The 26,704-nt window shown below is 47.4% G+C and overlaps 14 protein-coding genes across 14 annotated transcripts; 3 read left to right on the forward strand and 11 right to left on the reverse strand.

Annotated features, from left to right (window-relative positions):
- Positions 1–3: 3 nt before the first annotated feature.
- On the reverse strand, positions 4–1,896 carry HO173_005732 (uncharacterized protein; the record flags this gene model as incomplete). The annotated part of the gene is made up of 4 exons (XM_037307647.1): positions 4–83; positions 139–671; positions 725–1,712; positions 1,767–1,896. The coding sequence occupies 4 exons, from the start codon at positions 1,894–1,896 to the stop codon at positions 4–6; spliced, it is 1,731 nt and encodes a 576-aa protein (XP_037165456.1).
- A 369-nt stretch (positions 1,897–2,265) lies between these two features.
- HO173_005733 (uncharacterized protein) lies at positions 2,266–3,225 on the forward strand (the record flags this gene model as incomplete). The annotated part of the gene is made up of 3 exons (XM_037307648.1): positions 2,266–2,559; positions 2,608–2,811; positions 2,866–3,225. The coding sequence occupies 3 exons, from the start codon at positions 2,266–2,268 to the stop codon at positions 3,223–3,225; spliced, it is 858 nt and encodes a 285-aa protein (XP_037165457.1).
- A 376-nt stretch (positions 3,226–3,601) lies between these two features.
- HO173_005734 (uncharacterized protein) lies at positions 3,602–4,010 on the reverse strand (the record flags this gene model as incomplete). Its single annotated transcript, XM_037307649.1, has 2 exons — positions 3,602–3,844; positions 3,918–4,010. 2 exons carry the CDS (start codon positions 4,008–4,010, stop codon positions 3,602–3,604), a joined length of 336 nt encoding a protein of 111 aa, XP_037165458.1.
- Positions 4,011–4,539: 529 nt separating this feature from the next.
- On the reverse strand, positions 4,540–5,733 carry HO173_005735 (uncharacterized protein; the record flags this gene model as incomplete). The annotated part of the gene is made up of 1 exon (XM_037307650.1): positions 4,540–5,733. The coding sequence occupies one exon, from the start codon at positions 5,731–5,733 to the stop codon at positions 4,540–4,542; it is 1,194 nt and encodes a 397-aa protein (XP_037165459.1).
- Positions 5,734–5,949: 216 nt separating this feature from the next.
- On the reverse strand, positions 5,950–6,585 carry HO173_005736 (uncharacterized protein; the record flags this gene model as incomplete). The annotated part of the gene is made up of 1 exon (XM_037307651.1): positions 5,950–6,585. One exon carries the CDS (start codon positions 6,583–6,585, stop codon positions 5,950–5,952), a length of 636 nt encoding a protein of 211 aa, XP_037165460.1.
- A 4,147-nt stretch (positions 6,586–10,732) lies between these two features.
- HO173_005737 (uncharacterized protein) lies at positions 10,733–11,185 on the reverse strand (the record flags this gene model as incomplete). The annotated part of the gene is made up of 1 exon (XM_037307652.1): positions 10,733–11,185. One exon carries the CDS (start codon positions 11,183–11,185, stop codon positions 10,733–10,735), a length of 453 nt encoding a protein of 150 aa, XP_037165461.1.
- A 51-nt stretch (positions 11,186–11,236) lies between these two features.
- HO173_005738 (uncharacterized protein) lies at positions 11,237–11,815 on the reverse strand (the record flags this gene model as incomplete). The annotated part of the gene is made up of 2 exons (XM_037307653.1): positions 11,237–11,653; positions 11,810–11,815. 2 exons carry the CDS (start codon positions 11,813–11,815, stop codon positions 11,237–11,239), a joined length of 423 nt encoding a protein of 140 aa, XP_037165462.1.
- A 2,091-nt stretch (positions 11,816–13,906) lies between these two features.
- Positions 13,907–14,395, reverse strand: HO173_005739 (uncharacterized protein; the record flags this gene model as incomplete). The annotated part of the gene is made up of 2 exons (XM_037307654.1): positions 13,907–14,142; positions 14,191–14,395. 2 exons carry the CDS (start codon positions 14,393–14,395, stop codon positions 13,907–13,909), a joined length of 441 nt encoding a protein of 146 aa, XP_037165463.1.
- A 2,160-nt stretch (positions 14,396–16,555) lies between these two features.
- On the reverse strand, positions 16,556–16,831 carry HO173_005740 (uncharacterized protein; the record flags this gene model as incomplete). The annotated part of the gene is made up of 1 exon (XM_037307655.1): positions 16,556–16,831. One exon carries the CDS (start codon positions 16,829–16,831, stop codon positions 16,556–16,558), a length of 276 nt encoding a protein of 91 aa, XP_037165464.1.
- A 280-nt stretch (positions 16,832–17,111) lies between these two features.
- HO173_005741 (uncharacterized protein) lies at positions 17,112–17,714 on the reverse strand (the record flags this gene model as incomplete). The annotated part of the gene is made up of 1 exon (XM_037307656.1): positions 17,112–17,714. The coding sequence occupies one exon, from the start codon at positions 17,712–17,714 to the stop codon at positions 17,112–17,114; it is 603 nt and encodes a 200-aa protein (XP_037165465.1).
- A 2,207-nt stretch (positions 17,715–19,921) lies between these two features.
- Positions 19,922–21,739, forward strand: HO173_005742 (uncharacterized protein; the record flags this gene model as incomplete). Its single annotated transcript, XM_037307657.1, has 1 exon — positions 19,922–21,739. The coding sequence occupies one exon, from the start codon at positions 19,922–19,924 to the stop codon at positions 21,737–21,739; it is 1,818 nt and encodes a 605-aa protein (XP_037165466.1).
- Positions 21,740–22,151: 412 nt separating this feature from the next.
- HO173_005743 (uncharacterized protein) lies at positions 22,152–22,823 on the forward strand (the record flags this gene model as incomplete). The annotated part of the gene is made up of 2 exons (XM_037307658.1): positions 22,152–22,487; positions 22,650–22,823. The coding sequence occupies 2 exons, from the start codon at positions 22,152–22,154 to the stop codon at positions 22,821–22,823; spliced, it is 510 nt and encodes a 169-aa protein (XP_037165467.1).
- Positions 22,824–23,741: 918 nt separating this feature from the next.
- On the reverse strand, positions 23,742–24,511 carry HO173_005744 (uncharacterized protein; the record flags this gene model as incomplete). Its single annotated transcript, XM_037307659.1, has 2 exons — positions 23,742–23,953; positions 24,169–24,511. The coding sequence occupies 2 exons, from the start codon at positions 24,509–24,511 to the stop codon at positions 23,742–23,744; spliced, it is 555 nt and encodes a 184-aa protein (XP_037165468.1).
- Positions 24,512–25,323: 812 nt separating this feature from the next.
- Positions 25,324–26,514, reverse strand: HO173_005745 (uncharacterized protein; the record flags this gene model as incomplete). Its single annotated transcript, XM_037307660.1, has 1 exon — positions 25,324–26,514. The coding sequence occupies one exon, from the start codon at positions 26,512–26,514 to the stop codon at positions 25,324–25,326; it is 1,191 nt and encodes a 396-aa protein (XP_037165469.1).
- Between the last annotated feature and the right edge of the window lie 190 nt (positions 26,515–26,704).

Raw genomic sequence — 26,704 nt, forward strand, 5'->3', positions numbered from 1 at the left:
CTTTCAGCCAGGTTGGGTACCAAGCCCGAGGCCGATTGTCTCAAACAGAATGGGAGCGCCTTCGACAGCGATCCAGGCAATACCTGCCGCATTTTATTAGCCAGATCAGCATCGCTAATGGTGAAATGCCAAGCGTACCAGTGTAGACAATAAGCTTGGTGATAACCTCCACATCGTATCGTACTCTAGGCTTTTCAAGCTTTGAGAACATCTCACGCTCTTCTCTCTCATCTTGTCTTCTTTCTGAACTTGGCCGGCGGCTACTAGCTCCTGACGCAGTCCCAGGGGTCAAGGGCGTATACAAAACTTGCTCAGGTTCAGTCATTGACTTGTAGAGGTCCAGATTGGACGTTGCTGGTGTTGGCAAGCCAGCTGTTGGGTGTCTGCTCGAAACCCTGTGTGATGTCGAGATGCTAAAGTAGCCAGGCCCGTTTTCTTCCGAGCTGCTTTTCTCGTCGATCCTTGGCGTTGCCATGGTCATTTCTGACTTGCTCTGTCTGCGACGTTTGTCGCGGTAGGCTAGGGTCTCGTAGGCGTCGGCTTCAGATTGGGGTCCCACTGATACTGAGCGACTCCTGCGAGGATGACGAAAAGAGGTAAGCAGTGAAGGAATTTCAGAAACCGCTGGTATAACATTGTCATCTTTCTGATTTGGGACCTGTTGGTATTCTCTGAACGCTAGTCAGCACACGGTGTAATGAATCCGTAGGCACATTGGACCTACGAAGCCTGTACAAAGAACCTCCTTGGTAGGCTCAACCCAAGCATCTCTACAACCCGGAAAATTGGCGGAAGTGACTTCAGTAGAGCTGGCTTCATGACTTCTCTCCACGCGAAGACCATTAGAACACCAATGACGATGCGCGCGATCGTTCTGGGCCAGCCGAGAGCTTCGAGATCGAATGGCACGGTTGCAAGAGCGGGCTCGTTCCAAGCACGGCCGCTCCGACCGAAATGCCAATTGCCCAATTCAACGCCGATCATAACTCCAGCAAATGCGACGCTATCATCGAAACATGGGCAGTCATCAGCCGGCTCTGGATGGATGCGTACGAGGACCAGAATGATTAGAATGACTACTGTGGGCGCCTTGAAAGACCCAGTATGTATAAAATGATCAAAGCTGTCACCATATAGACATTGAACAATGGAAAGTGAAGCACCTAGTGCACTGCCGACGAGTACATCGAAGAATCCATGCATGCCACAGTAGAGTCGTCCAAATACTATAGAGACAGCATAGCAGCAAGAGGCGGCCTCCAATCCAATCGTAACAGCAGAAGGTACACTTGAGTCGGGGGCGTGCAACATGAAGAGCGCATAGACTGCTACAGACATTGCGTTAGTTGAGTGAGTCGAGGGAAAGCCGTATTCTAGAGCCGCGGAACGTGACATGGTAATCCGGTTCAGAGGAGGCGAAAGTGGGCGCGGCAGACACCACATGTCCTTGAGAAAGCCACTAAAGAAGACTCCTGAAGCAAGCACGTGTACCATGCCTCTCCCCAGACTTGTGTAGCCGCACCAGAAGAGTATTGGTAAGAACACCATGAAGAAAGTATGAGTTCCAAGGTTCGCCGTTATTGAAAAGTACGTGTCAAGAGCTGGAGATCGAACGCTTCTCTGGATGACTGCTAAATGCGGTGTCTCCCAGCGTACTAAAGGAATGAGTCGTTTACGGGGTATGTAGCGCCATAATGGGAGCTTCGTCCTGTCTAATTCGCAGTTTAGCAACGCAAGCGACTAAAGCATCTGTAATACATGCTCACAGTGGTCCAGGCCCCGCAATCCCGCATCCAGCTTCTCCACATTCGTGACCACGTTCAGACTGGGCAATGGCTGCAGGAAGCTCTCTGGCTTCGACATCGTTCGATCAGCTTCTAGAGCATCGGAAGTCATGATTGGTACAGCATCGTAAGAAGACTGCGCTCTCCTACAGAAGGTAAGAAAAAAAATGCGCCGCAATTCTTTGGGGAGGATTGAGCAAGATCGAGAAAGCCATGAAAGGTCGACTGTCGCTAGCGTAGCCGCGCGCGGAAGCGGCTCCGATAAGATTGTTGTTTAGCCAACGAGGCTGCGTAAATACAAGGAGCTTTGCGAACTATGGGAAACGAAGACCAATCTCATATCGCACAAACTTTCCATAAAGAAGCCCGCACTACATAAGATCTTTGTGTATATTTCGAAGAGCATTCCACGGCTTTGTGGGAGCGTTCCGCAACCACTAGCATCCCATTACGCAAGCAATCCTACAAGACCAGCTTCAAAATGACAGAACAAACATCATACGAGAATTATGACTTCCTACGGCGAGGCTCGAGGAGAAGCGGTGTGGTGGGCTCGCAATCTGGATCGATATCGCCACATCGGAAACCAGTCAGACAGCAGAGCACGCGAAACAGCAACGGCACCATGAGCGCTGCGAGCTCGTCAGATAGGGTATCGGCAGGGACCAACATCACACAGCCACCAGCATACTCGAAAAAGTTTGTAGTTGTAGGTGATGGAGGATGCGGCAAGACATGCTTGCTTATAAGCTACAGCCAAGGCTATTTTCCTGAGGTGAGCAATAAGCCTGAGCATTAGACAAGTGAGGCTAATTCAGACTAGAAATATGTTCCTACGGTCTTTGAGAACTACCTTTCACACACAGAACATAAACCTAGCGGCAAGACAGTTGAGTTAGCACTATGGGATACCGCAGGCCAAGAAGAGTATGATCGCCTTCGACCACTTTCATACCCGGAAACCGATCTCCTCTTTGTCTGCTTCGCCATCGACTGCCCCAACTCATTAGAGAACGTCATGGACAAGGTAAGCATGTCATCTGTCGCATTGCGGTGACTCTCATCTGACATGTAATCACAGTGGTACCCCGAAGTCCTCCATTTCTGCCCCACGACCCCCCTTATGCTCGTCGGCCTCAAATCAGACCTCCGCACCAAACGCGCCTGTATCGACCTCCTCAAGACCCAAGGCCTAACCCCAGTAACGCAAGAGCAAGGTCAAAATGTCGCAAGACAAATGGGAGCCACCTATGTCGAATGCAGCAGCAAAGAAATGCTGGGCGTACATGAGATCTTCGATCTTGCCGTGGACACAGCGGTGGGCCGAGAAATACAGATGAAGGAGCGGAAGCAGACTCAGCAGTCGTTCGTTGGAAAGGGTGCAGCCGCAGGAGCTGGCAGGGAGAAGAAGTCGAAGAAGAGAGAATGTCGGATTCTATGAGGCCCCTTGGTCGAAGTGGGCGCGCTGTTACCAGCCCCCTCTCCCCTAACGATCTTGCCCGTACACGGTTTTTGAAAAAGCGCCGTCAGGTCTCTGTGCGGATTAATCCTCCCATTGTTCATGTTCCTGCTTTACGGCCGCAGAATAACGTATCTTGGCGCTGCCGGCGTTCCAGTCGGAACACATAGCTTTCATCCACATAACAATGCATCTCTAACCCATCATAACAGCCTCTCCTCGCTTGCACGAGTCTCGAAGCGGGGACACGCCGTGCTCGTGTAGCTCTCGCCAACTCATCACCCCAAGTCTTATCTCATGTCTCCATAAACTCATAAATCATGACAGATCTCTCTCTTTCTCCTTCTCCATATTACTTTCATCGTCCCCTCCCCCTTTCATCCACCTTCTCCGCCTCTCCAGCACTCTCAACTTCTTCTTCCTCCTCTTCCCCACTCCCTTCTGTCTCCCCCTCCTTACCCTCCCCCCCAGGCTCCTGCGCCATCACCCCTTCGAACTGACTCCACAGCGCCTCCACCGCTCCGAATTCGTTGCCGACGGCAATTACGCCCTCCAGTGAGCGATTGAGCTTGTTCATATTTTGAAGGACATTCTCGAGGCTCTGTTCGGTCGGACGCGTCAGTAGAGGTATGTTCTAGATATGAGGGGTGTGAGTGAGCAAGAGAGAGACATACAATGGCAATCTCCCCCACTAACGCGTCACGTTGCTGGAAGAATGGGGACTTTGGGGCGGCTTGAGATGGCTGCGTGGTGGAGCGGGAGGCCATGATGTTGGGCAAGAGGGAGCTGTTTCTGATGAAGGGATCACTGAGTCTAGAGTGAGGGACTGGAAGACCTGAACTGAGGGGCTGTTGCTGAAGTAGGCCTTGCTACGCGTAAATTGTGTACAGGGGGCTGCACCGAAAGGCCAAGACTTTTGCGCCAAGATCTCGGATGACCCTGGATAATGCGCTTAAATCTGCTTCGGAATTGCGCCTGAACTGAACCCCTGTCTGGAGCCTATTGCCTTTATCAGACCTAATAGAGATCCCGAACGTTCCACTCCCAGGAAATAGTCATGGGGCCCGAGACCGTCCCGTGTTACAGGGGCGCCTTCCGAGAGTAGGGTTAGGGCCGTGACTAGCGCTGTACTCTTGAAGGGGCATTTTCCTGGCGGGATGGTTGGAAGAGTATTCATCACTCGGACAGGGCGCTGGATCACCTCTTGCTGGCGAGATCCTGATAAGCAATGCGGAAGTCAGGAGCGAGGCCGAGGCATCAGTAGCTACCGCTGCATTTACGTTGCTAGGTCGCTACTCACATAATGTCCAATTGAACCTTTTCGCAGCCATCGAACCATTGTGCAGCCTCTTCCGTCAAAAGGTCCAGCGCTCCGTTAGGATCAAAGCGATTCAACGGCGTATGTTGGATTAGGCCCAGCCGTCTGTACACACCAGGCACTCTATCATCTGCAACCAGTGCCAGGCCAGACCACCTGTTCCGCTGTCCCAAATCTATCAAAAAAGTATTGACGTTACGCTCATATATGTCCGATTCGCTTTGAACAAAAGAAGCCGCCTTTCCCGCCTCTCCCGCATCTGAGTAGTATTCGGCGAACTTCCAATTGTCCGTTCCAGACATACATAAGTCAAGTTTGTAGACTGCGAGCTCACGGTGGTAAAATCTCCGAATCACAGAAGCTTTGAGCTTACCTTCAATTTTCAGCCTACCGAAATTCACTTGACCGTACGGATCATAGCCAACAGCTTCCGCTTGAACATCTGTAATCTCAAGGTCAATCCTTAGGTTTTCTTTAGGCCTTGAAAACATGTTGAGAAAAAGGACCCGATCATCACAGGCCGCCCAAGACCAGGACGGTGCGTTCTGTTTCGCCCGCCTTAGGCTCTTGGGCTTGTGGACGCTTTGGTTTGGCGTGTACCAGGTTAAACCGGTGAGTAGGTCTTCCTTCCATAATCCGGCAAGGTAAGTGTCGTTGTTCATCTTCTGAACTTGGTAGGCTAAACCTGAGAGCGCGGGTAGCTTGTCGTTTCCGTCCGTGAGCTTACATTGAGTATAGGTGCCAACGATGAGATACCAGAGTGCACGCAAATTGAAATCATCCAGTGGCGCCGACAGAACCCTCTTCGAAACAGTTGGAAGGGCTATCTCAACCCAAAGGTATAGCAGATTCTCGTACCATTCCACTGACTGGCATTCCCAGTACATCTTCCCGCTACCAAAGTACAAGATTCGCGGAGACAGCAGCCTCTCTTGCAGTATCCAGGCGCGAGTCGCCAACGGCAAGTCTTTCTCTGGCCTTGGTAGAGGGCTGTCATAGTAGTCTAGGAAGCTTATGGTAACTGTACCCAAGACTTTGAGATTCCTATCTCGCAGCTCAAGCTCACAAGGCTCCACGATGGGTGCTGGTCGCTCGCGAAGGAACCCTGCATCGGTATTGTCTGCTGCTGGTCCAGCGATTGTGACGATGGATTGACGGAATGTCTGCGCCATCCGAGCACACTCTATCTGCCAGTCTCTACTGTCCCCCTGGATAATACAGAAACAATCTATCCATAGACACCGATAACCTAGACGACGGACGGCTGTTATGGCATCCTGAAAAGTCCTCGGTAAGCTCACAAAAGGGATCGCTTGAAGGTACCTGTTGAATGATAGAGGATCAGTCACTGGAGGCTTAGAAGTCCCCCAGCAGTGGCTCAGCGCCACCTATTTGCCTTGTTGGCCTTTCGTCTCCACTAGTCGAGGCTCGATAGACCCATCAGGAAGCCCAACGTCAATCAATCTGGTTGGGAGTTCAGAATTCGATGCTTGAGAACAGCCACGGTGTGCGGCAATACATTGTTCGATCCATTGCTTGCCCAAGTCGAAGTCCGAGTGCGCTCCAATTGCTCTGCCAACAATTCGAGTGGGCATATCCGTGCTTGCAGACATGCTCAGCCAGGGCAATACCTGGTCTTCGTCAACATCGTCATTTGCGCCTCCTTTGCCGCCGTTGCTATTAATATCTGTCGGAGCCCGCCTCAAGTAGAATAATCCAGAATAGCCGTCTTCAAAGGGAGCATAGTTCTTGTCCAGATCTACTGCAGTAGCCCTTATGACAAATCTTGTAGTTGCTCTACGATCTCTCTCGTCTTGATAATTTTGTACGTCTTCTTCTGACCATATCATCACTCTCTTGTACGTGTCAAGAACCGTCGCTCTGAACAAAGAGCACAGCGAACACCCTTTCAAGGCGGAGGTTGTCAAAGCGATGAATGTCGGCTGGTGCTCCTCACCAATTGATTCCCCTTCATCGTTTAAGAGTTCGAATATGTTAAGCGATGTGCACAGCGTACAAAGCATCTTGTTTATCTCGTTGAAGTAAGAACAGAGTCTGGCGCTACCTGAGAGCCTGTTTTTGAGCGAGGCGCTGCAGATAGTCAAGTACACGCCTCCCTCCATTTCTCGAGATGCATTGAGCTAACAACTTCCGGATTAGCTTGATGAAGATTAAATCAAGGCAGCTACTACGCGTACAGCCCCTACTTAGTAGGCGTATAGCCCCTATCTACTAGGCGTACAGCCCCTCTAATCGAATTAGCGGCCGCGCGGAAGCTAATAGATACTAATCGTAAATAGTAAAGAACCCGCATAAGCTAACGGACACTAATCGAAAATAATAAAGAACCCGCATCTAGTCTCTTCGAGATTCTTATGAAAATACTTGATGGTAGCAAGGTAAGCCTTTTTATATCTCTTTCTATAGATTTCTAATATCGAACGGTTTCAATTTATCGATTAGTAAGATCTTTAAATAATTCCTCTATAGCGATAGCTGATTAACTAGCTATCCTCTCTATTTACTACTAAAAATACGTTTATTATATTTAAATATTTACTACCTATTAGCCAGCTAATCTTTCTATATTTAAAACGTATTAAATATAATCTTATTATTCTATATATAGATTTATATAATATTATCTCGCTATCAGTATATATAAAAGAATAAGGTAGGGCTGAACTTGGAAACCTTGAATTTGTATGTGCAGCCAATCATAAATTCAGGGTCACTACGCTCTTTAGTTAGACCGGCTGAGTCAGCCCGCTAGCCCTCCCGAGCTCCCTCATCAAAAATTTGTATGTAGAAGTTTTACACTTTGAAATAACCAGCTCCCTACGGATGCTATTACTTCATAATTTCGTAAATTATAGAGCTTAGTGTACGCTTTCTAACGCTGTAAAAATAATGAAGTTTGGCCTACTATTGGTGGATGAAATGAACATTCAAATATGGTAGTTATGGTAGCCACACCAGACGCGTCCGGGATCGGATAATAATCCTTCCACCTGTTTATGTAATCATTATTCTTCCACCACTCTATTAATTCTACCAATTCCACCAAAATAAACACAATCGTCCTCGATACCCCTCGCGGAAACGTTACTAAACGCTTCAGGCACGTATACCCCTTTTGCCCGCCTCTTAGAGCCCTTACTGACGCGAATCCGCTACTGCTGGCAATCGAGGCCGCAAGCGAGCCCAACAGCTATCTACTACTGCTCATAAACGCGTTAGAAAGCCCTCAAAAAGAGCCCGAACGGATTTACAGCCATCGTCCTCCCCTACATACTACTCGACCAGCCGCTCAGTCAACACTACCTACCCTATCAGCTCAGTAATCCACTCAGTCAGCCACTCAGCTAACCACTTAGTCTGATACTCTACAAGAGGAGGAGCAAGAGGAGGAACTACAACAGGCAAATGCGGAGAACACTGCGGAGAACACTACGGAGAACACTGCGGAGAAACCAAGCGGCAACAAGGCCACCATCGTCAAGAACACGGCTCAGCTCTCCGAGATCCCACGTCATATACTCTCCACGGTTCCACATCAAATCATCACTCAGCAAGCGGAGAACACCACTGCAATTTAGCCTGTCATCCCCACTGCATTAAGGAGTAAGAGAAGGAACTACAACAGGCAAATGCGGAGAACACTGCGGAGAAACCAAGCGGCAACAAGGCCACCATCGTCAAAAACACGCCTCAGCTCTCCAAGATCCCACGTCATATGCTCTCCACGGTTCCACATCAAATCATCACTCAGCAAGCGGAGAACACCACTGCAATTTAGCCTGTCATCCCCACTGCATTAAGAAGTAAGAGGAGGAACTACAACAGGCAAATGCGGAGAACACTGCGGAGAACACTATGGAGAACACTGCGGAGAAACCAAGCGGCAATAAGGCCACCATCGTCAAGAACACGGCTCAGCTCTCCAAGATCCCACGTCATATCAGTTATCCACTCAGTCAGCCACTCAGCTAGCCACTCAGTCTGATACTCTATAAGAGGAGGAGCAAGAGGAGGATCTACAACAGGCGAATGTGGAGAACACTGCGGAGAAACCAAGCGGCAACAAGGCCCCCAGCACCAAGAACACGGCTCAGCTCTCTAAGATCCCACGTCAAATCATCACTCAGCAAGCGTCGTCAGCCAGTCACTTAGTCATCCACTCAGTCAGCCACTCAGCTAGCCACTCAGTCTGATACTCTACAAGAGAAGAAGCAAGAGAAGGAACTACAACAGGCAAATGCGGAGAACACTACGGAGAACACTGCGGAGAAACCAAGCGGCAACAAGGCCACCATCGTCAAGAACACGGCTCAGCTCTCCAAGATCCCACGTCATATGCTCTCCACGGTTCCACATCAAATCATTACTCAGCAAGCGGAGAACACCACTGCAACTTAGCCTGTCATCCCCACTGCATTAAGGAGTAAGAGGAGGAACTACAACAGGCAAATGCGGAGAACACTGCGGAGAACACTATGGAGAACACTGCGGAGAAACCAAGCGGCAACAAGGCCCCCAGCACCAAGAACACGGCTCAGCTCTCCAAGATCCCACGTCATATGCTCTCCACGGTTCCACATCAAATCATCACTCAGTAAGCGGAGAACACCACTGCAACTTGGCCGTTCCACATCAAATCATCACTCAGCAAGCGGAGAACACCACTACAACTTGGCCTGTCATCCCCACTGCATTAATATGGTACATCACTGCAATAACGTCATAAGAGGAGGATCTACTATCACAGTCAATTGGGCCTCTATAGGAGGAACATCGGACGATATATATTTGGACGAATTGAAACCGTTCGATGTCTACAGCTATTTCATTATTCGAAAGATTTCACTGCGGCAGGAGATATTGTGGGATTCACACCACTAATTAGCACGTTGTCTCCATTTCTTTCCGGTATTTCGATACTTCTTGCCATAAGGACGTGGCCTTTCTCTGTTTTTTATGGGCAATTATTACGAATCAATCCTCCACACTCAATACACCTTCCTAATTAGGCCTTAGCGCGCCCCTCTCCGTACATATATGCCTATATGTAGGTTAAAAACGCATAGTAAGCGATCAGAGTTCGATTTGACTTAGGGCTAGGGCTAAAATTCGATTTGACTTAGAAAAATCCAACTCCATGAATTTAATTCATGGGCCTTTACTTGTTCTTATATAAGATTACAAGTAAAGGCCCATGAATTAAATTCATGGAGTTGGATTTTTCATTTTTCTAAGTCAAATGGAGTTGGATTTTTCTAAGTCAAATCGAATTTTAGCCCTAGCCCTAAGTCAAATCGAACTCTGATCGCTTGCTGTGCGTTTTTGACCTACTTCCACTACTACGAAATTGATTTAATCTATGTGGTATGCAGGCACATATATGCGAAGAGAGGCGCGCTAAGGCCTAATTTGGAAGGTGTATTAAGTGTGAAGGATTGATCCGTAATAATTGCCCACAAAAAACAGAGAAAGGCCATGTCCTTATGGCAAGAAGTATCGAAATACCGGAAAGAAATGGAGACAACGTGCCAATTAGTGGTGTGAATCCCACAATATCTCCTGCCGCAGTGAAATCTTTCGAATAATGAAATAGCTGTCAGAGCAAGACATCGGACGGTTTCAATTCGTCCAAATATGCATCGTTCCGGAGTGATGATTTGATGTGGAACCGTGGAGAGCATATGAGGTGGGATCTTGGAGAGCTGAGCCGTGTTCTTGACGATGGTGGCCTTGTTGCCGCTTAGTTTCTCCGCAGTGTTCTCCGCATTTGCCTGTTGTAGTTCCTCCTCTTGCTCCTCAATGCAGTGGGGATGATAGGCCAAGTTGCAGTGGTGTTCTCCGCTTGCTGAGTGATGATTTGATGTAGAACCGTGGAGAGCATATGATGTGGGATTTTGGAGAGCTGAGCCGTGTTCTTGGTGCTGGGGGCCTTGTTTCCGCTTGGTTTCTCCGCAGTGTTCTCCATAGTGTTCTCCGCAGTGTTCTCCGCATTTGCCTGTTGTAGTTCCTCCTCTTACTTCTTAATGTAGTGGGGATGATAGGCTAAGTTGCAGTGGTGTTCTCCGCTTGTTGAGTGATGATTTGATATGGAACCGTGCTTGGTGCTGGGGGCCTTGTTGCCGCTTGGTTTCTCCGCAGTGTTCTCCGCATTTACCTGTTGTAGTTCCTCCTCTTACTCCTCAATGCAGTGGGGATGACAGGCCAAGTTACAGTGGTGTTCTCCGCTTGCTGAGTGATGATTTGATGTGGAACCGTGGAGAGCATATGAGGTGGGATCTTGGAGAGCTGAGCCGTGTTCTTGACGATGGTGGCCTTGTTGCCGCTTAGTTTCTCCGCAGTGTTCTCCGCATTCGCCTGTTGTAGATCCTCCTCTTGCTCCTCAATGTAGTGGGGATGACAGGCCAAGTTGCAGTGGTGTTCTCCGCTTGCTGAGTGATGATTTGATGTGGAACGGCCAAGTTGCAGTGGTGTTCTCCGCTTGCTGAGTGATGATTTGATGTGGAACCGTGGAGAGCATATGACGTGGGATCTTGGAGAGCTGAGCCGTGTTCTTGACGATGGTGGCCTTGTTACCGCTTGGTTTCTCCGCAGTGTTCTCCGCATTCGCCTGTTGTAGATCCTCCTCTTACTCCTTAATGCAGTGGGGATGACGGGCTAAGTTGCAGTGGTGTTCTCCGCTTGCTGAGTGATGATTTGATGTGGAACCGTGGAGAGCATATGACGTGGGATCTTGGAGAGCTGAGCCGTGTTCTTGGTGCTGGGGGCCTTATTACCGCTTGGTTTCTCCGCAGTGTTCTCCGTATTCGCCTGCTGTATTGACTTCTCTTGCACTGGCTGAGTGGATTGGTGTGAGACCGTGGAGAGTAGGCCTGTTGTGTCACTGCTGCTGATGACTGTCTCCGTAGTGTTCTCCGCATTCGCCTGTTGTAGATCCTCCTCTTGTTTAACTGAGTGCGAGGGTACCGACGCGTTTATGAGCAGTAGTAGGTAGCTGTTGGGCTCGCTTGCGGCCTCGATTGCCAGCAGTAGCGGATTCGCCGAGGGGTGGCCTGGGGGCGTCAGTAAGGGGCTCTAATTGGGCGAGGGGTACCGAAGACGATTGTGTTCATATTGGTGGAATTGGTAGAATTGGTAGAATTGGTAGAATTGATAGAATGGTGGAAGAATAACAAACAGGTGGAAGAATTATTATCCGATCCCGGACGCGTCTGGTGTGACTACCATGACTACCATATTTGAATATCCATTTAATCCACCAATAGTAGGCCAAACTTCATAATTTTTACAGCGTTAGAAAGCGCAAAGCGAGCTCTAAAATTTGAGGAATTATGAATCAACTGTATGTATCGCAAGCTGAGTACTTCAAAGTGTAAAACTTCTACACACAAATTTTTGATGAGGGAGGCTCGGGAGGGCTAGCGGGCTGACTCAGCCGGTCTAACTAAAGAGCGTAGTGACCCTGAATTTATGATTGGCTGCACATACAAATTCAAGGTTTTCTAGCTCAGCCCTACCTTATTCTTTTATATATACTGATCTCGCTATTCTTATATAGTATTATCTCGCTATTCTTATATAATATTATCTCGCTATTCTTATATAATATTACGAGTAAAGGCCTATAAATTAAATTTATAACCATTTCATTTAATTAGAGCTATCGAGTAAATTTAATAAGCGATCTTTAGTAAGCGATCTTTAATAAGCGATATTTGAATTCCTTACGCTTTAATAATTATAAGATAAATTTTTAGAATTCTTAAGAATTCGGAAAGCGTAAATAGCGCTTTAAAATTTAAAAAAAATATTTAAAATTTTAAAAGTTATTACTATTGTGAATAATATATACCTATTTTTTTAATAAGGGAGGCGCGGAGGGCGAGATTTTGATGGTTGCGGACGCTAATTTATTTACCCGCGATGACTCAGTCGATCTAATTAAAAAGCGTAGCGAATCCGAATTGATGATTGGCTGCATATTTAGCGATTTCGAAATGGATAAGATTGCTTGGCAAAAAAAATCGCGCCCCCTCCGGCTTTGCCACCAAAAATCCAAAAAATCCAAAAAAAAATCATGTTTTTCTTATCTAAATTTATGAATATTAATTATTAAGAAGTCTTTTCTATATAAAATCTAGTTTATTTAACAAGTTCTATTAATTTTTTTTATCAAGTTTTTTTAAATTGAATTTTTATTTTTATTAAGTAAAGTGACGAAGTGAACGTACTCTTCTATACAAAATCAAGGTTATCAAAAAGATTCTCTTAAAATTAATCTGAAAAAAAAAAGTAATAGAATTAATAAATTAGTATAACTTTAATATAAACAAGATTAATGAATAATAAAAATTCATGAATCTAGATAAGAAAAACATGGTTTCTTCTAAATTTTTATATATTTTTGGTAGCAAAGTCGGAGGCTGGGCGCGATTTTTTTTGCCAAGCAATCTTATCCATTTCGAAATCGCTAAATATAAATTCAAGGTTTTCAAGCTTAGCTCTATCTTATTCTTTTATATATATTAATCTCGCTATTCTTATATAGTATTATCTTACTATTCTTCTCTTATAGTCTATTTAATTTACTTATCTTATTACTTTTCTTATATAATATCTAGTTATCGAGATAGCTACTATAGCGGTTATAAACTTCTTTATTATAACGCTTATAGTATAAAGATAGATATAGAGGTAGATATAGAGGTAGGTATAGAGATAGATATAGAGGTAGATATAAAGATAAGTATAGATATACGCTCTAATTCTTATTTATTAAGCGAGGGATATAGGTAGACGATAAGGTGAAAGTTAGTTCTACTATTATATTCTACTATAAAGATATTCGATAGAGACTAGATACGAGTTCTTTATTATTTCTAATTAGATTTTATTAGCTTTCGCGCGATACTAGGCGTATAGCCCCTCTAATTAAGTTAGCGATCGCGCGAAAGCTAATAAAATCTAATCGGAAATAATAAAGAATTCGTATAAGCTAACGAACACTAATCGAAAATAGTAAAGAACTCGTATTTAGTCTCTTCGAGATTTTTATAAAGATGCTTAATAATAATAGAATAAGCCTCTCTATATTGTCAGGACCAGCATAGGTGCGATATCAGTATGGGTGAGGTAGAATAGGATAATAAGGCTACCGAACTATGTAGGTGGGAAGGAGGCATGATATAGTAGGAGATGCCTCCGCCAAGGCCCGCTAGCCATAGGGCTGAGGGGTGTGTCAAGGGTACGCTCGTAACACTACCCCCCCCTCTCAATAGCCATGGCCCCCATGGCTGGTAGACCGGAGATGCACGCCCATTGCTTGCCCTATGTCTCCAAACATCCATAGTCCGTGTAGGCCTCGACCGGAGAAGATTTGCCGAGGTGTAGTGGTAGTAGGCCGAAAACATCGGATCGCATGCTGGTCTTGACTGTGCCATCCATGCCTGCCATACCCACATTGTCCTGCAGAGATCCTGGAGATATTGGCCATATCTTGCCTGCGTGCCAGCAAGATTCTCCGAGTTCTTCTCCTTGCCCAGTCTTCTTGTCATAGTCCTCCACTTTTTTCGCCTTCAACACCTACTGGCAGCCTGGCCTGGGAGCTTCACTGTAGATTTGCCCTATATCTCCCATGCTCTTGCCATCAAGTCCATCGATAGAACTAAAGAAAATCCAACGCATGCATGTGTCATCCTCCAACACCTGTTGGCAGCCTGGCCTGGGAGCTTCACTGTAGATTTGCCCTGTGTCTCCCATGCTCTTGCCATCAAGTCCATCCTCCGTTCCATACCCTTTGCCTTGACTCATAGCCATCTTGCTCCGTAGTGCTATCTATTGCATCCATCCGCCTTGTAAGCCTACCGCTTCGACTGCCGGTACCCCGTAGGCCTACCCGTCCTAAGCTGCCATAGCGAGTACTCAGCAGCTAATGACCTGACTGATATAGACCACTTCCGTAACTCAAGCACTTGCCGATTCGTGGGATTTGGTAGGGAGGTAGGGAAAGAATCGAATATGTTGATGTTGAATGCCATTTGGTAGCAGGCTCACTATGTGTGTTGTCGACATGCTCAGTGAAGAGGTCGAATCGTAGTCGTTTCGGGGCTGTTCCCGTCGCCATTGTAGCAGGCTCACTGTGAGTGTGGGGGTGTTGGCTATTTCTTTCGATTCGCTAGCCGTACGAATGGTCCAATGCCTTGTTTATCCCTCGACCACTGTTTGCCGAGTCCGATTCGCTATGAAATCGAGTTACCCGTCTGGTGGGCTTACCCAGGGATACGATGTCTCATCCATTTAAGGCGTCTTGACAAAGCCCCTGCCAGCGCATTTCTTTGAATTCGTCCGCTAATTCGAATGGAGTGTGTCCGATTGCGTTTCTCTTCGCCGGGTATACGAAGGAGCCTTATTATAATGTCAGGACCAGCATAGGTGCGATACCAGTATGGGTGAGGTAGAATAGGATAATAAGGCTACCGAACTATGTAGGTGGGAAGGAGGCATGATATAGTAGGAGATGCCTCCGCCAAGGCCCGCTAGCCATAGGGCTGAGGGGTGTGTCAAGGGTACGCTCGTAACATATATCTCTCTCTATAGATTTATAATATTAAATAATTTTAATTCGTTAATTAATAAGATTTTTAAATAATTTCTTTATAGCGATAGCTAATTAGCTAACTACTCTCTCTACTTATTATTAAAAATATATCTATTATATTTAAATATCTACTATCTATTAATTAGCTAATCTTTTTATATTTAAAATATATTAAATATAATCTTATTACTCTATATATAAACTTATATAATATTATCTCGCTATTCTTATATAATATTATCTCGCTATTCTTATATAATATTATCTCGCTATTCTTATATAGTATTATCTCGCTATTTTTATATAATATTACCTCGCTATTCTCATATAATATTACCTCGCTATTCTTTGTCAGGACCAGCATAGGTGCGATACCAGTATGGGTGAGGTAGATCAAGGATAATAAGGCTACCGAACTATGTAGGTGGGAAGGAGGCATGATATGGTAGGGGATGCCTCCGCCAAGGCCCGCTAGCCATAGGGCTGAGTGGTGTGTCAAGGGTACGCTCGTAACACTACCCCCCCCTCTCAAATAGCCATGGCCCCCATGGCTGGTAGACCGGAGATGCAGGCCCATTGCTTGCCTTGTATCTCCAAACATCCATAGTCTGTGTAGGCCTTGGCTGGAGATGATTGAGATCCCGGAGATGCAGCCACATCTTGCCTTCGTATCGGCAAGATTCTCCAGGTTCTTCTCCCGTCCAGCCTGCCTGCCGTAGGCCTTCGAAAGAAGTGAATAATTTCATCGCATGCATATGTTTTGTGCTCGCTGAAAATCCATAAAAACAAAGAACTTTTGGTGTTAGTATGCCAGGCCAAATTAGTACCTTTCTCCGGCGGCGGCGGCGACAGCGATAGGAGATCCCGCTAGCGCATCGTCGATAGCACTTTACTGTAGTATCAAGGGCCCTCAATTTGACGAAGATCCATGAAGAATTGAATGAATAGTGATCAAAAACGCAGTCTGGTGCCGAACAGCCATTTGATACTCACTTTTGCAGTAGTGAGGAAATCCATGGATTGACGCGATCTGATTGGTCAATTGCTCCCGAGCCGAACCGAGCCGCGGGCGCTAAGACTTTAAATCCAATATCAAATGGCTTTGATGTGAGTCTCTCCATGCGATGCCACATAGCCGGTATCGATCAAGGCTATTAACGGCGACAGTGAGGTCCATAGGTGACGCACCATGGCTTCGGAAGGCGTTCATGCATATGACAACAAGGGGAGCCTGATTGGTGGGCCTGACATGAGGTAATTGTTCAGCAACATGGGCCCGAGGAATCGATTTGCGAATGTGAAAAGATGAGGCTATGGCGAAGACATCGGACGGTTTCAATTCGACTGAAAACGCGATGTCCGAGATATTGCCGGGTCGCTCATAGGAAGCCCTGGCAACTAAGCTCGTATGCTTCATCGACATCCATACCGGGTTCGAAGTATTTACCATGCTTTTGTGCATAAGCCCAATTCTCATCTACAAGATCCTCTACCTCAACAAGACTTAAACCCTGTGTATTGAAAGTAGGGCGAGTCATGATCGAGTATCCCTTCTTTGCGTCAGCCTCGGCCTTTGCTTTTGCGTATTGCTCCGCGAATCTTTTAGCCTTCTTCTCGGCGAACTCCTCAGCAGATTGTTGATATTGAAGCTGCATTCTTATAATACGTTCCTTTAATTCAGACACAGTCCAATCCCTTGCTAATAGATTAATTGAGTCACATAAACGGAGTTCCGATTTCTTTCGTATATCGTTTATCAGACTGTCATTCCTGAGACTATCATTCCTGAAATTATGTTCGGCATATTTGATGAGATCACCGTAGAATTTGAGAAATGGTTGACTTCCTTGGCTTGTTTTGTCGTAAGCATGTTTAAAGGTACTCTTAAGAACGGATAAGGGTACCTCATACACGTTGCATAAATGATCTAGAAGATCATCGACTGTAGAGTACGAGCGATATCGTCGTCTGGTAGACACGTGCTGACTGGCTTCCCTCTCTAAGTCTCGCTACAACGTAGGCAATTTTGAAAGCATCGGTGGGGAAATGATCACCATTGTGGGTAAGCTTGTCTCGGATTCTCATTTTCCAGTCATCAAATGTTATTGAATTAGTGCCTGTGAAGACAGGTGGATCTGGTAGCCTTGGGCTGAGTGGCTGTCTGAGTGGCTGTCTGACTGGCTGTGGTGATATTGGCCGATGTCGGTTTGCTCTGAGTGCCTCGAAATCTCGTGGAGTGGGTGGTGGTGGGGACGGGGGTGGAACAGAGATCCCAGGCGAGTTTTGGCCCTGCGTCTCCTGTTGTTGTCCTGGTATCTCCTCTTGATTGGTGTGAAATCGCTGATAAAGATCCTCAGCAGATAGAGAGCGCTGCACACGTGGCATATGGAGTCGTGGTGAATTTGGAGGTGAGTATCTTCTATGTAGGTCGTCGTATGTGAGGTAAGGCTGGCCATGGTATGTAGGTGATCGGCGATGCGGAGGGACGTATTTTGGTGTTGATGTAGGTGGATTTGAGTGAGAATTTGAGGAACTCATGATGTGTTGAATGTAGGTAAGAACGAAGTGGAGAAGATAGGCGTAAAAATGGCGATTTTGGCTAGGCTTCCCCGTGGAGGTTTATTGCAATATCGAATAGTTCCTTGTCGAGTGGAATGGAGAGATCTCTGGAACTCCGGTACTGTGAAGGCGTGCGCGAGTCGAGAAAGGTGGTAGATCTCTGTGTTGAGTGTTGAAATTTGTTTCTTCGCGGGGGTCTGCAACACTCGTTTCTTGACCGATCAAGTCGTCGTAAAGACTATGAGTACTCTGAGTAGTGTCCTTTCGAATGGTAGAAAGTCCGCCGGGGGTCTATTGATTGATGATAAACTTTTTGCGGGGAACGGAGCGGAGAAGGATTTCTTGTATTCGATGTAGGGGAGTCGTTTTTTGATGGATTGGGCTACCGTTGATGATGTAGGTTGTTTGATGTAGGTTCTTTCGAATGATGTAGGTATCTGATGATTTGGATGTGTGGTGGGGTTTCTGTATGGTAGAAATACCTAGCGTTTTTTTATCAGGCTCGGTCGCTTGCTCCGAGCGAAAAGGGCTGAGTGGTGTGTCAAGGGTACGCTCGTAACATTCTTCTCTTATAATCTATTTAACTTACTTATCTCGTCGTCTTTCTTATATAATATTTAATTATTAAAATAACTATTTTAGCAATTTTTAAAATTCTCTCGCTATAACGCTTATAGTATAGAGATAGATATAGAGATAGATATAGAGATAGATATAGAGGTAGATATAGAGGTAGATATAGAGATAGATATAGATATACGCTCTAATCCTTATCTATTAAGCGAGGAATATAAGCGAGCGATAGAGTGAGAGTTAATTCTACTATTATATCCTACTGTAAAGACATTCGATAGAGACTAGATACGGGTTCTTTATTATTTCCGATTAGATTTTATTAGCTTCCGCGCGGCCGCTAACCCGATTAGGGGGGCTGTACGCCTAGTAGATAGGGGCTAAACCCCAACTTAGGGGGTTAACGGAAAAAAAACCCAAAAAAAAAAAAAAAAAAAAAAAAAAAAAAAAAATTCGTCCAAAAATGTACCTGTACGGCGCTAGTAGCAGCCCTAACCCTGCTGTCGGAAGGCAACCTTGTGGCGGGAACCCTCGAACTGTTTCTTAGAGGTGTATAGGTTGAGCTTTGGAGGCTTCTATTGGGCGCGATATGCAAATTGGCTGGGACCAGTCCGAGGTGTTTCTAAGCGTATTTTCCAGGCAACACTTCAGGCGGGGCGATATCCGAGATCTTGGCATAGGAGTCTTGGCGTCCAGGACTTTTATTGCCGACCTCGGAAGAAGCAGTCCATTGTGGCTTTGAAGACTGAGAGAGCTCCATCTCATGTATCTGAGGCCTTGAGAAATATTTAAGTCACCAGGACCGCGGAGTACTACGGTGAGATCTTCATGGTCATTGTACAGATTGTTCTCGGGTATCCAGCTGAGATAAATTTCTTCGCCGAGACACACTCTACATCTTAGCCAAGGATCCTCTCGGACGTGGGCAGTACGTTGAAGAGGCTAAGCACGTTGCAAAGATCTTAGAAACACAAATCGCGATCGGTTGGGAGGAAGCGAGTGAAGCTTATTGCACAAAGTTGGGGACTGTCCGTGGCCACACGCAGGCCTCGCTGTTGTCGATAGCTTTTATGATGAAAAAGTCAACACAATTCCAAGCTCCCGAGCCTGATCGTATTTTGCCCGAGTGGATCTGGAGACTGCGGACGGCGTGGGCTACAACACAAACTTATGATAGAATTAGAGATGGCATTGGGGATAAGATACTAAGACCTCTAGGTGGGTAAGTCATATACACTGGTGCTTGAGACAGCCTCAACGAATTTTGTGTGCATTTTTAGCTTATAAATGTGCGGAACCCTTCTGACAGTACTTCCCACAGGAATTGGGGCAGAAAGAATGCCCGGAGGGTACACTCTGCATTATTTCCAGTACCAAATCCTTCGGGCTTACACGTGATAGAACGTGAACGGGGAATGGAGGTTCGAGCGACACTCTCGCCCTATAGTTGAGAAGACCTCTGCACGTGCAAACGAGTTTCTGTACCATAAGTCCGTGTCTTCCCTACATTGATATTGCTAACATCTTGGAGGGGTGAATTAGTGTATCAATACCTGCCCTTGCCGTCTGCTAGCTCCATACGACTTCTACGCCTACAACCAGGTTCTTTACCAATGCCGGTACAATGTCTAATGTCCACCCATGAAATTGAACAAGCTCCTGCATTCCAAGCCTTGTCTTATACGTGGGGTCAAAAGATCGAACACCGGATTGGATGCGATGATGTTGAACGCAATAGTATTAGGGGCGGTGGCCATTACGTATCCATTCATGAGAGCTTATGGTTGGCGCTTCAAAGACTGCGGCACGAGACAGAAGAACGAATCTTGTGGATTGACGCTATATGTATCAGTCAAGTGAATAACGCCGAGAGAAATGACCAGGTTCTATTGATGCGGAAGCTGTTTCACAAAGCTGAGAGCGTTATCATTTGGCTCGGGGAAGAGTCGCATGACAGCGCCGTTGCTTTTGATTTAGTTTCTCGCATAGTCGCTGCTGCTGCCACTGAGCAGGCGCGTAGCCCTGTTAACGCCAAACAAGTTGTCAAAGCTCAGGACCTCGGCGGCCTGGCTCTTCTAGAGTACTCCAGCCCAGCATGGGAAGCCCTAAATTCCTTGTTCTGGCGTCCTTGGTTCAGTCGTGTATGGGTCATCCAAGAGGTCACGGTGGCGAGAGGCGCCTCGGTTCTATGTGGGCCAAGCCATTGCCAATGGTGGCATCTCACTACGACAGCAAGATATATTGAAGACCATTCTTTGACTGCGATAACGCGTGTCGACCCACAAACAGCCATCAAGTTTGCAGACCTTGGCCAGAGATTTCGTGAAGGACCGCCCCATTTGCTCTTGGAGCTGCTGTCACAGGCTCGAGATAGCTATTCGACAGATGACAGAGACAAGATTTTTGCTCTACTTGGTATTGCTGGAGATGCAGAGTACAGCTTGCTGAAACCAAATTACAAGAAACCCTTAGTTGACGTTTACACTACTTTGACAAAACATTTGATCGAAAGAGATCGGAGCCTTGATGTATTGAGCGCTGTCGAGGATCGACAATTCCGCTTGAAACGAGACCGAGAACTAGACAAAAAGATCGAGGGTCTCGAAGGAAATGAGCTTCCCATGAATAGTCAGCTTCCGTCGTGGGTGCCAGATTGGGAAGTGCACAGGCCCTCATCTCCGTTCGTACTACATCCAGCATTTGCCACAATGAAGGCAGCTGGATCAACACAGGCATCGTGCACTTTTTCTACTGATGGTCTTACATTGCTTTCCCGCGGAATCGCGTTCGATCAAATAGCATACGTGGGCGATCCCTTCATGGAAGCGGTGCCAGCTCCAAGGTCACTTTTTCCACAGCCACCCACAACTAATGTCAGGTTACGCACTCGAATTGCTCATACTGCGATAGATTTCCTAACGGAACAACGTGGAAGACAGTGGGAAAAGTTGGCCCGCGACCTCAAAATTTATCCTACAGGTGAAGACATCTTAGACGCTTTCATCAGAACTCTAGTTGCAGGCGATGCTTCCTTCCTCGGCCTTCCACAAGAGAGGCTGCGGGCCCATTACACTGCTTGGCGTAAGTACTGGCGTATAGCGGGCGTGAACGACCCAAACTTTGTCCATACCGCGTATGAGAGGAACGTCGCAGACGAAATAACACTGGCAACCCAGTTCCTGCAGGGCCAACTCAAAGCCGCTTATGGCCGGCGATTCTTCACCACCTCAAATAAATATATGGGATTGGCTCAGTCGGGAGTGCGAATAGGTCATGCCGTTGTTATTTTACATGGAGGCAGGACGCCGTACTTATTGCAGAGGGTAGGTAGCAGTGGATACAGGTTCGTAGGGGAGTGTTACGTTCATGGACATATGAATGGCGAAGCACTCACTAAGCCGATACCGGAACAGGAATTTGCAATTCGGTAGGGGCGTTTACAATGTTGAAGACCTTGATCCATACATGATATAGATTTCAGGTTGGAGATTGGATTGGTGAGACGAAAGCAGATCAGAAGTAAGGCTCGGGAAGATTGAGACCCTGGCTCCTGCGCATTGACGGCCTCAGAGGCCAAGAGAGGCGGCGTAAGGTGCAGGCGGCTTGCAGTAGCTCGACTCTAATGCATGTCGCAGTAGGTAGCCCTGCCAATCGATGCAACTCAGTGGGAATAGGCAACACCATTTTTGAAGAAGAAATACATACCGTATGTTTGAGAGAGTTCGAGAGCGAGATGTTTGTGCAGCTGTGCATTGCAGCGTTTATTCAATGAACGCACGAAAGGTGTCACTGTATCAGAGGCGGATACGGAATCAGGCATGACTAGCTGCCTGAAAGACTGTTATGGACCTTTTCGAAGAGCTTCCGTATATGCTGGGTGTATATCGACGGAAGTTGAACTCTGCTGTCCGAATGGATACACGCTCGAAAGCAAAGGCAGCCCCACCATATCACATCTACACCACATCTCCACATAACAAAGCCTGTCTGTTAGGACAAGACTCTACAGATCACAGTAATCGCAGAGCGGGAGAGCAAAAGCTTCTCGAAGCGGTCATCAGAATTGACCTCTCCTCTGCAGACTGGTATGTACTCAAAGAGACGGCAACTACAGATCTACTTTTCCGGCTTCTCCGACTAGACGTTGAAAAGGGACTTGAGCCGCAGGCTTTCCTCGCCGTGAGCTACCGTTGTCCTGACGAGACTTGGACTCGAACGCCGGTCTGCCGTGAAGCTTCGGTTCCCGAATTCTATCATCATCTTACATGCGCATTGCTCTGTTCCAGGGATTCCAGCACCTAGAAGGAGTAATGGATTGATCAGCTATGATGCATCGCACAGCATGACATGAAGAAGAAGATAATCGCAATAGGGGCTATGGATGTTGTATACCGGAACACGAGAGCCATCATTGTGGCTCTTGAGGACGTACAGCTGAGCCGGGAGGCAGCAATGGCAATCAAGGATTCGACGGCATCGGCACGGACACCTCTGACACGTATCTCAGTATCGTAGCAGATGCATCCACGACGATTCTGACCCCGTGATGGTTCACTCGAGCATGGTGTGACCACGGATTCCTTGCTAGTAAGGGCTATTTTTTCCTCATAGGAATAGATGATTGACCATCAAACCGCTTCACCACACTCAGGATAGAAGGTGCGCTCTTGTCGGAGATTGGCACGGCGGCAGCAAGATGTAGAGCTTCGACAGTACGCACGACAGATGGTCAAGCCCAACTGGACAAGATCTTCGCCGGTGTAAAATTGGCGGCACATGATGCGCGCTTGTGGGAAGATCGATGCTAGTACCAGGGCGGCTGTACTCACGACGTCGACCGCGGGACATGGTGGAAGCTATGTGCACGTCTTCTCCCGCAATTTCGCCTTGAATTCAAGATCATGGTTACTCGCGATTTCCGCGGCAGACTTGAAGATAGACCAAACGCCTCCGGGGCTTTTCCATCCGCTGCTCGCTCTTATCGAATACCTTGTAGTTGTAAGGGTTTGGCATGGGCACCGAATTGAATGAATCTTCGATATTTGGGACAGGTGAGGAGTCACGCATGCTTGGGAATGAGTTCTCTGGGGAAGAGGAATTGGGGTAGTATCGAAGGATCAGGAGCGTGACGCGCTTCTAGCTGTCCCATTTGATTCAATGTCAGATCAATTCGCACGGATGAATCGAACATGGATCCTCAAGGAGGGAATACGTGGGCATGTGAGGCTGACGTCCAAGACGAGACTTGCAGGAAAGCATGCTCCGGGGACAGTGAATTGAAGGATAACGAAGATCCAGCGAAACGAGAGAGATCTACGGAGTTCTTTTTCGGTATCCATTCTTCCCAACCGGCACCCTTTGTCAAAGGATAACGAGCACCGGGTCCGCGAAACAATCGGTGAGACGATGCAGGTGTAGTGTGACTCTAGTACTCTATTTGGCTCTCGAAGCTCTCGTCATCGTACCTCTCGGCCCCGGTGTGATGCCACCAAGCCTCGTCTTTGCCCGCAAGGCATACGACTCCATCGGCGGCGACTCCTGAGCGCTCTCGGGCACACCAGAAACCGAAGACTCAACAAAGTTACCCGTATCCTCTCCTCCAACGATGACTTTCCGCCCAGCTCGGTAGACGTAATCCACAGCACCTGTAGCGAAACCCCCCTCGTGACCCAGGGGTTGCGTGATGCAGAGGGAATCGATCCGGTAGGGTTCCGTAGGTCAGAGACGCGGCTTGAGAAATGCATTCCACATCGCCGGGGTCAGCGGCCGTGTCTTCTTCTAGAGGCGACGGGTGTCCGAGGCGGTCGTGTGGATTCCCGAAAGAGGAAATGACACGCGTGGCTCAATATCATGAAATTACAGGCCTCGTCGTCGATCGTTGCGCTCACAGTGCCGACGTCGAGCTGTGCTTGCGGGAGCTTGAAGGTGAACTTCTCCACGGCAAGTTTCCTCAACCCGAACTGGCCGCTTGTCTCACGGTCGACCGTCTTGAGTGCCTTCCATAACGCGTTCTCCATAACGCGTCCTCCTTCTGCATATATCTTGGTCGAAGGGTTCACCATTCTTCGTTTCGCCTGCAAACCGACCTCGAAGACACGAGGTGGCTTGCAATGGACATCTGATGGTATTCGTAAGACATTTATCACTTGCTCGTGTTCCCGGACACAGACGTCATCATAATCGCTGTAAACTTTGATAGACATCTTCGATGTGAGTATGTCAGTGTTGAATGAGGAAGGCAGAAGCCGGAGCGAGCTCGGTAAGTTCGGCTTGTCATGGAGAAGGACATTTGTAGGGCTAGGGTTGTTGAAGTACAAACAGTACTCCAACCGTCTCAGACTTTGTCAATGGGTCACGCAAAGTTTTTGCTGCCTGGGCTTGAAATGTATCGACTCACAGTCGCTAGGCGATGAAGCGGCATACTGGACACCACGAGTGGATGAGATCGTGCTGCAGGTAGCCGGAGATCCCGATACTCACGGTCGAGGCAGACAGACACTTACGTCTGAAGGATCTCATGAATATTCCAGCACATTCTACTGGTCAAGCAATGCAAGCCGTTTTGATAGAATTGCCTATGCAAGGGTCATTTTCATGGCTGTATGCTATACGGCCGTCACTGCAGTCGGCAGGATTGGAGCTTTTTGATGGAAGCTTCTCACCATACATTGACCACGGGCTCAATAGTACCATCGTTAGGTCCTCTCAAACACGATTGTCATTCCTGGTACAATAATAAGCGACGGAATTAGGTACAGTATCAATGTCGGAACCTTTGGCAGTTGCGCTCGAAGAAACAGTCAACACGGTAAGAGATCATAGCACTTGTCTCGCGTCTCCCTCAAGACATAGAGTAATTGACAGGCCGCAACAGATTCACTTCCCAGCTAATGCACGCACCATGCGAAGCTTCTACCAAATTCCAAAAACCGATGATAATAATGATAGCCCTTGATGAACCACTCGACGTGCTCGTTGTTAACAACTCATGAGCATTCAGGCAACTTTGACTCGTTCATTCAGTCTTTAGCTCTTGGACCTTGGCGGTGGTGGCAGCAGATTTCTCCTCAGTTAAGGTCGAGCCACGAAACGAAGACGCTTTGAGGGTCTTCCCTTCTGTCGCACTGTCTTCAAAGACGTCAATAATCTTACTGTCGATCGCTTTATAGGTGCGGTACTGATTCCACCAATTCTGATTTCGCCTTTGGGGAAATAGCGCCCAGTCTATCATTGTGTCTTCCTCCTCCTTATTTAGATGCAGCATGGCATACGCTTCACCGCGTCTTCCGTGCCGATTGGGATGCTCAGACCTAGCCACTTGTAAAGACTTCCCCACCCCATCGCCCACGGTGCCAATCCCAAAGGCCGTCAAGACAGTAGCCGAAACGGTAACGATTATTATGGCAATTTGCACCACCAAGACAGCTTGTCCGACGGTAACAATAAGACCAACAAAAGCAAACCATCCCATAGCTCTTGCGATAGCGTAAAATGTGGGATGCGCAATCTTGGGCGTGGACAGAAAGCAGTTGACGACCACGTTGCGAGGAGCGATGACAGTGGTAGCCTTTCCATTCGCAAGAATAATGAAGGTTCTGACAAGATCATGGGAGTGAATCGAGGTATCAGCAGCCGCTCGATCAATGGCATCCCGGTTTTGTGCAACGAGATAAGCCCGAATGATAATTCCAAAATCCATACAAAGCGCAGATGCCAAGCCATAATAATCCCCAACAAGCAATGACAGGGCCAAAATGCACGTGTTGACGATGGTTCCAATCGCCAGGGCTCGGTGTCCATGATGGCGCGGGTAGGAGCGCGTGCTCCAAACAAAGAGAGAAGTGTTCTGGGAGGGATGTTGGGCGAGAAGCCACCGGGAGAACCAGCCTGCCAACGAGGTCGATTGAATGGCGTCGGATATGTTGTAGAGAGTATAGCCGTGCAGAGGATCCACGAATGCATCTGATGGTACGACATTTCCACCGAGCAAAGACATCCAGGATACTAGGGTGTTGGCCGAGAGTGAACCAATCTCACGGGACATCTCGTCAGCGCCCAGCATGGTGAGAAGGCCGAGAGCATCGAGACGAAATGGTGACCAGGATCTCCAATGCTTGAGAGGAGCGGCCATTGTGAAAAGTGTTGTGTAAAGATTCATTAAGAAGTCGGGAAAGGAGGTGATGAAAGGGGGGGAGTGGGTGGGCATTGTTGGTAATGTTTCTGAGGGGGGGAAGTTGAATACGTAGACGTGCATAGAAGATGAATGGGTGAAGCGTGGGGGGAGAGTGGCGGAGCAGATTGGGTGTGCTGGGAGGATAATGGGGAGGGTGGGATCTGCATGCATTTGAATGACAGCATCAACCTCAGCCCAGTGTGCGGGGCAAGAGTGCTCATTG

This window comes from Letharia columbiana (assembly GCF_014066305.1).
Source record: "Letharia columbiana isolate WasteWater2 chromosome Unknown Sc0000016_s0, whole genome shotgun sequence".
In the NCBI taxonomy this organism is placed as follows: domain Eukaryota; kingdom Fungi; phylum Ascomycota; class Lecanoromycetes; order Lecanorales; family Parmeliaceae; genus Letharia; species Letharia columbiana.